General features: G+C 39.3%; 1 protein-coding gene across 1 annotated transcript in view; it reads left to right on the top strand.

Annotated features, from left to right (window-relative positions):
• Window positions 1–12,892, top strand: part of PKD1L1 (polycystin 1 like 1, transient receptor potential channel interacting) — a 256,681-nt gene that overhangs the window by 44,552 nt on the left and 199,237 nt on the right. The window contains exons 4-7 of the mRNA XM_007944144.1: window positions 7,140–7,313; window positions 9,185–9,304; window positions 9,784–9,952; window positions 10,492–10,731. Coding sequence (XP_007942335.1) covers window positions 7,140–7,313; window positions 9,185–9,304; window positions 9,784–9,952; window positions 10,492–10,731 — 703 coding nt within the window. The remainder of the gene's footprint in view (window positions 1–7,139; window positions 7,314–9,184; window positions 9,305–9,783; window positions 9,953–10,491; window positions 10,732–12,892) is intronic.

Below are 12,892 nucleotides of genomic sequence, written 5' to 3'. Positions count from 1 at the left end.
ATGGACTGCTAAAAGAACTAACAGATCTGTCCTGGAGGAAGTGCACCTGAAATTCTCCTTGGAAGGGAGAATGGCCAGATTTCGTCTCACCTATTTTGGTCATGTTGTCAGAAGGGACCATTCCTTGGAGAAGGATGTCATGCTTGGTAAGGTGGAGGGTCGACGAAAGAGTGGGAGGCCTTCAACGAGGTGGATTGACACGGTGGCTGTGATGATGGGCTCAAGTATAGCTTGTATCGTGGAGTTGGTGCAGGTTCGGGCAGTGTTTCGTTCTCCTGTGCATGGGGTCGCTATGAGTCAGAAACGACTTGACGGCACCTAACAACAACAACAATAACAACAAATATTTGTATTTGTCCTCTTTTTTATGTTGATGTGAAGGTTTATAATTTTTCTTTGAGGTTACCCTGTGATTTATTATTTCTTCCCAAGTTTAGAATAATCCATTCTATTTTGTAGTTGTCTTGACTTCCCTACCATTTAGAAGTTCTGTAACTACACACTTTTTTCCCTCTTTTTTGGTTTGCAGTTGTCTTCATTTCTCAATTGATGTTTCTGCTTCCCTGTTTACAATCTTGTAGGCTTATTTACTTTGGATTCTTCTATAACTGGGTTGGTTTCTGGATTATGTTATCATGTGTGTTAATGGTCAGTTATTGTTTGCTGTTGTTGGTTCTCTGTCCAAAGGACTCCCTTTAGCATCTCTTGTAAGGTTGTTCTGGTTTTAACAAATTCCCTTCATTTCTGCTTCTCTGGAAATGTCCTAATTTCACCATCATATTTAATGGACAATTTTGCCAGATGTATAATTCTTGGTTGGTAATTTTTCTCTTTCAGGGTTTTATATATACCATCCCATTTTGTTATTACCTGCATGGTTTCTGCTGAGAAATCCAAGCTTAATATTACTGGTTGCCCACTGTAGGTAACTTTTTGTTTTTCCCATGCTGTTTTAGGATTCTTTCTTTGTCTTTGGTTTTGGTGAGTTTGTTGATGATATGTCTTAGTGATTTCCTTTTAGAGTCTATCCTGTTTGGGGTTTGTTGGAATTCTTGAATGGATATATTCTCATCTTTCATTATACCAGGAATATTCTCTTCCAACAAATCTTTTATGATTTTTTTCTGTGGTTTTATTTGTCTCATCCTGTTCTGGAATTCCAATGGTTGTTTTTGTTATTTGTCGTCGAGTCGGACCCTACCCAGAGCAACCCCTCCTTGGGTTTCCGAGGCAGTATCACTATGGAAGTAGATTGCCCTATCTTCCTTCTGAGGAGTGGCTGGTGTGTTTGAACCTCCAGCCTTCTGGCACTATGCTACCAGAGCTCCCATTCCAATTACACGTAGCTTATTCCTTTTGATGGTATCCCACATGAGCCTTAGGCTTTCTTCATTTTGTTTTGATCTTTTTTCTGATTGTTCCCTTTCCAAAGGAGTATTGAGGTATTTGCCTTCAATCACTAATTCTGTCTTCCATTGATTCAGTTCTACTCCTTTGCCTGTTCAGTGAGTTATCTATTTCTGACAATTTAGTATTAATCTTCTGGATTTCTATGTGAAGATTTTGTATCATTTCTAATTTTTCATTTATTTTGTCATTTTTTTCTTGTATTGTCTTTTGAAATTGTTGTAGAGTTTTCTCTGTGTTTTCCTCAATTTTGTCAGTGTTTTCCTTGATCTGTCTCTCAGTTCATTGAAGGTACCTAAATATAATTCTTTTGAATTCCCTATCAGGGAATCCCAATGCTGCTGCTTCCTCAGGGATGTGTTTTGGGTCTGTATCCTGGTCCCTTGTTTCTCCTGCTTTATCTTGCTTCATTGTGTGGACTGTGATCCTCTGTTGTCTGAGGCATTGTGACCTTTTTGTGTTTATATTTAATGGTGATTGTATGGTGGAGTGACTTGCCCATGATTTTGTTTTGTTTTGTTTTGTTTTGTTTGTATGTTATCTACATAAGCAGGGTACTGTGCTGTGCTCCTCTGTTTGCTAGTTGGGAGCACTTATACCCTCACCACCTGTCTCCTTTCCCATTGTCTGCCTTCTCTATGTCTCTGCTGCCCTTGGCAAACAGAGCCTATTCTTAGTTCCCTGGAGTCCAGATGAGAATGCTGTCACTTTAAAATCCAAAATGGCCACCACTTGTAAACATTCAAAATGGCTGTACCCTGGGTCACTTTAAATATCCGAAATGGCCCACGTGTAAACAATCAAAATGGCTGCATCCTCCAGAGAGCTGAAAAGTCCACAACTCAGGTCGTCTCCCTCCTTGCTGTTTTCCTTCCTAATCATAGGCCACCAGTGCAGTTGTCTCTGCAGCCCTTGGTAACCAGGGCTGATCTTTAGGGCAATTCTCAGGTCCCAACATCACTTGGAAATATTTAGGCTATTGGTCCTATCAGAGTAGCTGACTGCTCCAACCATCTCTGTACTCACAGTTTTTATTCAGGTTTTTCCACTAATTGGTGACTGATACACTTATGTGTACTTCCTTTCAAAGTTCAGGGCTCCAGGATTATCTTCTGTATCTCTGTCAATTGGTTTCTCTTTTCTTTGTTGAAGAGGGTCTGTGCAGCTTGTCTACCTTTTTCACCATCTTACCTGAAGTCCCTAACTACTGGTTTTGTATGAGTTCCAATTGTGTATTTATGTTGTTATTTTATTCTTGAATGGTTTTCCTGAATTATTCCAGGGTACTGTCTGTCTTGTCATTGATTCTGTTTGTGATTTCTTTGAGCTCTTGGACAATCCTGTGTACCTACCTTCTGAATTCCTTCTCAGATAATTCTATTGCTTGTTCTTCTTCCATGATAGATAATTCTTTAGCCTTGGATTTTATTTCTATTGTCTTGTCTTTTTTGTTTGTTTGACTTGAGGTTGTCTGTTGTTTCCTAGACATTTGGAAGTTGTTGTGTTTAACTGCTAGTTATGTGTTGATTTGTTTCACCCTGATTTTATATTTTATTATATCTGAATGTGTTCCACAATCTTACTGGAAGTCCCTTTAAGTTGTTGTTGTTGTTATTGTTATGTGCCGTCGAGTCGGCCCCGACTCATAGCGACCCCTCCTTGGGTTTCCGAGGCAGTATCACTACGGAAGTAGGATTGCCCAACCTTCCTTCCGAGGAGTGGCTGGTGGGTTTGAACCGCCAGCCTTCTGGTTAGCAGTCAAGTGCTTTAGCCACTATGCTACCAGAGCTCCCTTTAAGTACATGATCTTAATTTATTATAGGAATTTCCTGGATTTCTAGCCTTAATTCTTGTATTACCTTATATATCCTGAATAATTTCTCTGTATTTTCTTTCCTCCCTCCCTCCTCCATTGCTACTTCCCTTCCTCCTTCTCTCTCTTTCTTTGTAGTTTTACTCATAATTGGAGTTGTCTTTTTTCCTGGACTGATTGTTTACAGAAGATGTATACGTGTGTCTCCAAGGCAGTTTTTATACATTAATTGAGATATTTGTAATGAAATAGAGTTTTGTTTGTGGTTTATATGACCTTGTTTTTTTCTCTAGCTAATGGAGTTAGGCAGTCAGAATTTTCCCTGCAGTACAGACTCTTTTCTCCTGTACTGTCACAGAAGCAGAATGTGTCTCACAAATGTGGTTTGTCTGTATGATTTTTCAATTATCCCTCCCTTCCTTGTTTCTCAGAAGCAAATCAATCCAGAGAGACTCTTGCTCCTAGCCAGTGCATCTTCATCCCCACTGTGGCAAACAAGGGTTACATTTTTTGTACCCCCTGGATGCTCCTTATTTTCAAAAAGTATAATTTAAAAATGATATTTACAACTAGAGTCCTCTTGACACTTACTGCAGGCCATCTTCTCTTCTCTTCTTGAAACAGATTGCCATTCTTCCATGCTGAATTTTTATTGCTGTAGCAGTGCTTCAGCTTTGGTGGTGTAGTGCCTAAGGCATTTGACTGCTAACCAGAAGTCTGGTGGTTCAAACCCACCAGCCACTCTTCAGTAGGAAGATTGAGCAATCTATTTCCATAGTGATACCACCTCAGAAACTGAAGGAGTTGCTGTGAGTTGGATCCAACTTGATGGCAGTGAGTTTGGTTTGTTTTGCATCTATTTTGGATTCTAAGCATGGTACCTGGTTCCTAGTTGTCTAGGTTGTAATTGAGAGCTGCAGTGGCTTTCAATGGTTGGGATTGGAGAGACCGAAAAACTACACTGGAGGCTTGCCCAGAGACAAGAAAGAGTTATTTCAAAGAGTGGGAGAGGGAGCTTGCAAGAAAAATGACTTTGAGTACAGCCTCGGGTGGCTGGTTAGTTTCTGAGTCTACTAAACCTTTTCCTGTTCCCAGATAAATTTATCCCTCTGTTTGAGTAACTATCACACAGGGGCTATGCACCTAGTGTGATACTTAGTGCCACCCTATGCTGGTAGGGGGTCCTGGGCAAGGCCTGGCAGCATGTGCCCAAGATGCTGGTATTAACTAAGGAATGTGGTCCGGGAGGGAAAAAGGGAGGTGGCAGGATGACTTTGCATTATTTAGCATTTGGCTAAACAGGATGGGGTCTGGAAGCCATTTTGGGGAGCTGTGACCTTGCCCAATACACTAGTTTCACACACACACACACGAAATGGGGGAGTTTGTATTTTAAATACAGATTTGCCTTGTTGCTTTTGGATTAATTCATGGAAGGTTCAGTGGAATGCTGACTATATGGTGGTCAAATCAGAATGTGCTCTATTAATTTTAAGCATCCATAATTTTAATATATACTAATTGATTTTTTTGTGACTTCAAGAGTAAAATAAGGACTTGATGTACTATTCTCCCCATAGAAGTTTAGTCTAAAATTAGATTGCAAGCTAAATATGCATAAGAATTTATCATACTCTAAGAGACAGAGTCCCAATACCAAGTCTCTCTGAGTTCAAAACAAAGTCTCTGAACTATTATAATAAATTATGTTTCCTAACTCTCAGTAATTAAATATGCTTTGTAGACTGAAACATGAGAAATTTTCATTTACACATCCTACAGCTCTTAATTAAGTCTTGGTCTCAGTGAATATGAGAATTTGCTTGAATGTCCATTTCACCTTCTACTTATCATTAAGATTCATATGCAGAATTTGTTTCGACACAGTCATGAGAAGGAGTGTTGTAAGAAAGAGAAATAACTCTTTGTAGATGATGTCTCAGCAGTTAAGATGTGGCTTCCAAGTTTATATATTATCTTGACCACACTTAGTATGGTCCGTGCTTATCACGGTGTTTCCAAATCTTCCTGTACCACGTACATGACCCTTCCTCAGAAATATTCTTTTGCTCTTTAAAATTACTACCTCTTTTCTACTTCTTATTACACTAATATAATTGAGATGCAGAAAAAAGGTAGGAAAGTCTATCTTAATTCCTAAGAAATAATTGCATATTCTGTGCCTACAATGACTCTTTTAACCTCTATGAACTTCAGTTTTCCAATGTGCAAAATTCTGTTGCTCATTTGATAACCATTCATCTACTATGTGCTCTGTGCTGGTGTTTTGGGACAAGAAGACTGACAGTGTGGTATGTTCTGAAAGGGAAGCAAAACCCAAATTCTATGGCCAGATGCAGAATGGAGCCACTGAATCTGCTTAGATCATTAAAAGAAGTTCTGGCTAGATAAGAGTTGGCCAGATGGAGACACTGTAGATAAGAGAAAGGCTATACAAAGGTGTGGAGTTGCCATAGAGAATAGGTGTCTGAGAGGTGGAGACTCATTCTGTCTACATGATGAATCTGGTGTGTGCATGGCATGTGCAAGAACAGGTAAATGGGACCAGATCAGCTAAGGGTGATGGGCTTAGTTAAGAATTTTATCCTGCCACATCAGAAATCATGTGACATTTTAAAGCTAAGGAATGATAGGATCAAATATACAATTTAAAAATACTGTTAGAGATTGGGATTAGAAAATTACTAACAATCTTTCTAACTCAGTGGAATTGTATCAATATGTGTTGCTACATAACAAAACACTCTAAAACTTAGTGGCTCTATTAATTTTAAGCATCTATAACTTTAATATGCATAAGAATTTATCATACTCATGATAAATTCAACCATTATTTAGCTCACAGTTCTGCTGGAAGTTCTGATCTGTGCTGGTCTCAGATGGGCTCATTTATGGACCTGTGTCATCTAGCCAGCTAAGTGTTTTTGCTTCTGGAGACAAGCGGAATATTGGCAGGGGTGGTGGGGGCAACTCAGTCATGTGTCTCTCATCCTTCAGCAGGGTGTTGTTGTTTGTTGTTGTTGTTAAGTGCCGTCGAGTCGTTTCTGACTCATAGCGACCCCATGCACAGCAGAACAAAACACTGCCCGATCCCGCGCCAGCCCCACAATCCCTGCTATACTTGAGCCCATCATCGCAGCCACCATATCAATCCATCTCGTTGAAGGCCTCCCCCTCTTTCGTCGACCCTCCACCCTACCGAGCATGACATCCTTCTCCAGGGAATGGTCCCTTCTTACAACATGACCAAAAGAGGTGAGATGAAGTCAGCAGGGTAATCTGGGCTTATTCCCATGGCATCAATGACAGGGGACCAAGAGCATAAAGATAGGGTAAGTCCAAGCTCTCTTTCAACTCAGTGACCAAAGATCAGCACCAATTCAAAGGATGAGGAAATAAACTCATCACCTGCTGAGATAAGTTCAGAAGTGATACTATAGTCATATTATAAGGCTGTGGAAACAGGGAATGAATTTGGGGTAATCTACCACAATAGTTCTTTGATATATTTGACTGTTTTTTTTTTCAGTATTTTGTTTTTTCCTAGAAGTGGGATGTTTGACGTCTAATCTCATCCTTGTGAATATATCTTACTATACAGGTTAGGCCACATAATTTTCCAGGGCCCAGCACAGGATGAAAACACAGGATTCCTTGTTAAAAACTGTATAAAATTTCAAGATGGTAACATCAGAACACTGAACTAAGTGTGAGCCTTTCTGAGTGTGAGGCCCTATGCAACTGTGCAGGTAGCATGCTCATGAGGCTGGACTTGCTACCGTATTACCATGTTAGTTGCCCCACCATAGTCACTCTTAGGCCCAACATAAGCAAATGTTAAATATTATACCTTCTTTTAGAAATTTACTAAATTATCATTCTCTCTTTTTTTTTCCAGAAGGTATCTATATGCTCAAGGCAGTTATTTATCCTGAGTTTTATGGAACTAAAGTGGAAGTTGGACCTTACTTTGTGGAGATTGTTCATGAGGTTGTATCTGTGTTCATGAATTCCAGCAGTGTGCATGAGGATGAAGTTCTTATTTTTGTTGACTCCCATACAAAGCAGAAAAGTAAGACCTGCATGTGGAATCTAAGCAGCCCGACCACATCAATGAGGAAAGCATGACTCTGTGCTTCAATTACTAAATTCAGATATATTATTCATTGTTTAGTCTTCTTTCCTTTAGAAAATATTTATTGCATAATAGTATGGTTTGGGGACATATAGAAGAAGTCATTCAGAAGTCTTAGTTTCAAATACTTTATAATCTAGTAAAGGAATTAATATATGAATATGAAATATATGAGATACACTGTAAAAGTGCCTTAAGAACAATATTGCAGAGATGCTTGGAGATTTCAGGAAAAGTGGAGAATTACATTAACTGGAGGAATTAAGCATATCTGATGTAGGAGTTGGCATATGGCATAAGCCTTGAAGAGGGGCCTTTGGACATGAAAAAACAGGGATAGGAGGAACATTTTGAGAAGACAGCATGCAAGAATCATAAGCACAGAGATGAGAAAGAACAACCACTGGAATTCATTGAGAGCTATAATGGGCCAGGCATTCTACTAAGTACTTTACCTATATTATCTCCCTTTATCATCACAATCACTCTATTAGGAGGTACTCTTTTCATCTCATTTTTTATAGAGGAGAAACCTGAGCTTAGATGCCAATGGGAATGAGAATATGGAATTCCAGTTAAATATCAGCAATGTTACAGAGATAAAAGTCACCATTTTATAACCCAGCAAGTATTGGATTGGAGCCAGTCCAAAGTGACTGGAATTATGGTTTTATATTTCCCAGAAACAGGACAAAGGTGAAGCAAATGGGAGAAGCGCCACGATGAACTCATTCTTACAACTTGTTTTACACCTTGATTGTATATTTTCCATATAAATCGATATAATTAGCTTATTGAGAAACTCTCTGTCCAAGAAAAAGTAAAATAAGCATTTGTTGCTGTTATTTTATTAACTATCAGCATGTCCTAACCATCATATTGTCATTCATATTTAGTTGTGTTATCTAAATTTTTAATAAATAAGCAGCTTGTTCACCCAGTATAAAAATAGTCCTTGTATGTTCTCAACCTGTTCCATACCAGGATTTGTAATAAGAAGGTCTGAGTTTCAAACCAGCTCCACAGATCAATAAATGGTAATCTTGTGCAAATCCATTGGTTGCACTTTTCTCAAAGTTGTTAAATATCAGACTGTGGTCAGAATTAAGTTTTAGGCATGGTTAATAAGATAATGTCATTCTTACTCATTGGATATTTACTTATGAGAAATTCTAATAGATTTATGAAGGACAAATTATCCATTCTACTTTATTGCTATTATAAATGAACATCTTCTCTTTTAAAGAGAAAACAACATGCAGAAACAATAATACAAACTATTAAAATATCCATTTATGGTAGATGAGTTGTTTTAAATCTTTCAAGATAATCATAGCACCCTTCCAGAATCTGACAGAATCTATCTGTCCTCATTATATAGGTATGTGTGTGTGTATGTAAACTTTTACATAAAATTGGAGGGCTTAAAAGTTTGAGACTTATACTTGGGCCAATTTTAAGAACTCCTGTGAGTCAGAATACTTCATACACACACATTGGAGAAGTACTTTTAAAGCAAGATGATCTAACAATCTATTTCAAGCAATATATTTATTCAATTATTATTGAATTCTCAAGAGAGATAGAGTAGACACTTAAAGGAAATTATAATAAGAGAAATTTTGTGACAGGAGAACTTCTGAAGAAATTCCTGTTTTGCCTAGTTTGTTTCAACACACCTGCCTTGAATTTGGAAATGCATTGGTATTCAAAGGAAATAAAAAACTAAAATATTGACCATGTGTTCCTTGAGACAAGTGAATAAATTTTAAGACTTTTTCTCTTACTTTCTTTTTTTCTCATTTTAGGCACTGTTATTATGCATCATTTTCCACCCATTTCCTCATATAATGTGTCCTTCACTTCTCAAAATCAAGTGGGTGACAGCCAACCATGGCCCTGCGTGACTGTTTGGTATAAGATGCAGCGTATGTTTTTGTTCTGATTACAGATTTAACCAAGTCTCCTTCATGCTATCATTTGAGATTATGACAGCCATATTCAGCACTACTATGTCCTGTTATCAGCCCTGCCTGAGACCCTCATTTGCCCTTACAGGGCTCTTTATTGACCTGTGTTCTAGAGTTGTACTACAACTCATAGGTATGAAAGCTCCAATCTAAAGGTGAAAGAAGGTAGGGCATCAAGCAAAATTACCTGTTAGGTCCCCCATACCATACCCTTTTAAGGAAAATTCCACAAGGAGTTGGCCATATTATTTTTTAAGCTACTACTTTTGTTGACCTTGTTTCTACAGTTGCCCACACAACCTTGCATCCACATTTGGAGGTTCATTACAATCACTCAGATGCATGACTAAATGGGAAAGTAGAGGTGCTAACCTCTCCTGCATAAGTTCCAGCCCCTCCGTTCTGAAGTATCTGTTCCTCTTTTTCTTTCCTTATAGCTGTTTCTGTCTACACAAATGGAACTGTGTTTGCCACAGATGTAGACATCACTTTTGTAGCTGTTACCAAGGAAATGAGTCCCCTGGAGTTTGAGTGGCATTTTGGAGAAGACCTACCAGTGAGGACAACTTCAAGAAGCATTAAAAAGAAATTTCACATACCCCAGCGGTCCGTGAACATGATCCTAGTGATGTGTGACTGGTGATAATACAGTTTTATCTCATATCTAAGGATTATTGTGCTACCATTCAAATAATTTTAAAGATGTTGTAATTGTAACAAGCTACTAAAGTACTTATGGGGATTAAACTCAAGAGCAGATTTAATGTATTGAGGGCACCCTTCCTTTCAGCCTAAATGAAATGAAATGGTGTGGGCTTTGAAATCAGAAAAACCTGGGTTCAAATCTCATGTTAGCCAGCAATGCTGGCTGAGAAAGATCTGACAAAATTCATCTAAAAAAAGCATAATGATCCCTCCTCTACTTGCTTTGAGATGTGAATTAAATAATAAAGAAGGATGTTCAAAACTTTTTTACTCTTCCTTCTCTCTAATAAGATGAAGATATTAGATGTTGTAGTTATTCCTGCAAATTAAATGCCAAAATTCCCCTGCCATTCTCTTTGAAGTAGTGTAGAGATTCTAACTCTGGTCTTGTTTCTCTCTTGCCATCTGACTTTCCTCGCCTCTGGGGCTTCATCTCACAGGTACTGTGTGATGGTCAAAGCTTCCAATGGGATCACTAGTGTGGTCTCAGAACCCCACCCCATCAGTGTCCAGAAGAAAATTGTTGCCAATCGTCTCTCGTCTACCTCCTCTGCTCTGGTAAATGCCAGTGTAACCTTTGAATGCAGGATCAACTTTGGCACAGATGTTGCTTATCTGTGGAACTTTGGGGATGGCACTGTCAGTCTAGGAAACAGCATCAACACTCACATCTATAGCAGGTAAGACACTCCAGACACAGGTAAAGAGCTTTCTGCAGGAGTGGCTGGAATTGAATTTTCAAGTCACAGATCTCAGATTCTTCAGAAACTGACTTGCCTTTCAGTCAGAATAGCTGACAGATATTTACCAATGACAAATAAAACCCAGTTATTGTTCTTGTGGAGCTTAGAGTCCAAAGGAAAGACAAAGAGGTGAGCAGGTACTTCCAAAACAGTAGGTTGAGTCCTGCAAAAGAGTTACGAGATGTTGTGGGAATACTTACTGTTCTTTATAGAACTGGAGAGAGCTCATTGGCATTTGGACACGAGTAGAACATTAACTCTTGAGTAGAAGTTTGTCAAGAGAAAGCTGGGGAAGGGGATTCCAAACACAGACGACCTATGCAAAGGCACAAAGAAAGGGTGCCAATGGGGGACATATTCAGGAAATGAAAGAAATTTGGAGGGACTGGTGTGATATGAATAGAAAAGAGGGGTGAGGCAAGGTGGGAATAAATCTAGAAGATAATTGGGGGACAAATGATAAGAATATTGAGTATCATATTGTACCATATTGAAGAATTTGGATGCTATCCTTGAATTTGGCATTTACTGAGCAATCACTGTTTCCCTTGAATAAAGCATTATGGAGATAGTAGAAAGAGGTACAAATGCCTTTGATCAAAATAACCTTTTTATGTCTTGGGGCTTTCCCATGGGAAACCACACATAGAATCCCCAGGACTGCCTTACCCCAACCTTGGGAGAGCACTTAGCCTCTCTCTTACTTCTCCCTGTGCCTTGCATCTGAATCTGACTGTGGTAACTCCTCCCCCTGTCCAGTCCTTTGGCCCACCATATGGCTTGGACCCAAGGTATAAAGGCCACATCCCTAGTCTTATATTTAGACATAGAATTCACAGCGTTGGACCCCAGGTCCGGGTTTCCCTGAATATTTCAGCTTCTCCTTAGCTGCTGTAAATGAACACTAAAGTTCGCTTTTATTGATGAATTTATCTGCTTGCCTCTTTAGTCCCAATGTGTTTTGTCCAGAATTCCTTCAGTCTTAAGGTCCCTGGATGGTGCAGGCTGTCTGCACTTGGCTGGTAATCTAAAGTTTAGACCCACCCAGTGGTACCACAGAAGAATTAGCCTGGTAATTGGCTTCTGTAAAGATGATTCAGTAGCATACAGAGTCTTTACAAATGAACACATAATCAAATGCCTCAGAAGTTCCTTAGTCTTGCCTTGACACACTTTTCTCTCTGTGTCAGGAGCCCTTTTCCAAAACTGAGTGATACAAGACTATTGTGAGTATGGGCCTTCTACCTGGAATTGGGGTTCAAGCCCTCACTGGGCTGGAATCCTCTCAGTTGATAGAAGCTTCCATTCCTGACTGTGGCCTAAACTTTGGCCAAAATTTCCATGCCTGCCTGAGATTTACCCCTTAGGGCTCAGCCCTGCTTGCAGGTATGCTGAAAGGGCTTTAGGGTCAAGCTGTCACTCAAAGGTTAGCTCTGCCACATTTTACCTGGGTAAACTTGGACATCACTTTTCTTTTCTTCAGTTATTTAATCTATAAAACAGGGGTAGGAATTTGTACCCAACAGGCTTCTGTAAAGCATCAAGAAGATAATACTGATAAAGGGACATACTAAAATATCCTCTCTCCCTTTATTCTTCCTAAAGGTGGGTTTGGCACCAGGTTCAGTCCCTCTTCCTCAAATGACAACACCAGGAATTGTTTCTTTACTAGTAGGAAAAGGAAGATGGTCAGAATAATACCCCTTTTGTATGGGCCGGGCTTATACACAGAGATGCCCCTTAGGAGTGTGTAGAAGCCTCGGTGGCACAAATGATTACGCATTCAGTTACTAAGCAAAAAGTTGGCAGTTTGAATTCACCCAGAGATGCCTCCAAAGAGAGACCTGGTGATCTACATACTTCTTCAAGATCAGTCATTGAAAACTCTATGGAGCGGGAGATGGCGGACTAGGCAGAAAGACTGCACAGACCCTCTTAAACAAAGAAAAGGGAAACCAATTAACAGAGACACAGAAGATAATCCTGGACCCCTGAGCCTTGAAGGAAAGGATATAGACGTGGACTAAACCCCAATTAGCAGAAGAATTTGCATGAAAATACCAAAAAAGGAGACAGACGGAGCTGCGGTCTGGCAGCA

The sequence above is a fragment of the Orycteropus afer genome, unplaced genomic scaffold, assembly GCF_000298275.1.
Source record: "Orycteropus afer afer isolate SDZICR_OR568_19922 unplaced genomic scaffold, OryAfe1.0 scaffold00121, whole genome shotgun sequence".
NCBI classification, from domain to species: domain Eukaryota; kingdom Metazoa; phylum Chordata; class Mammalia; order Tubulidentata; family Orycteropodidae; genus Orycteropus; species Orycteropus afer.
The sequence above is the reverse complement of the archived record's forward strand: the minus strand, read 5'-3'. Positions and strand labels throughout refer to the sequence as shown.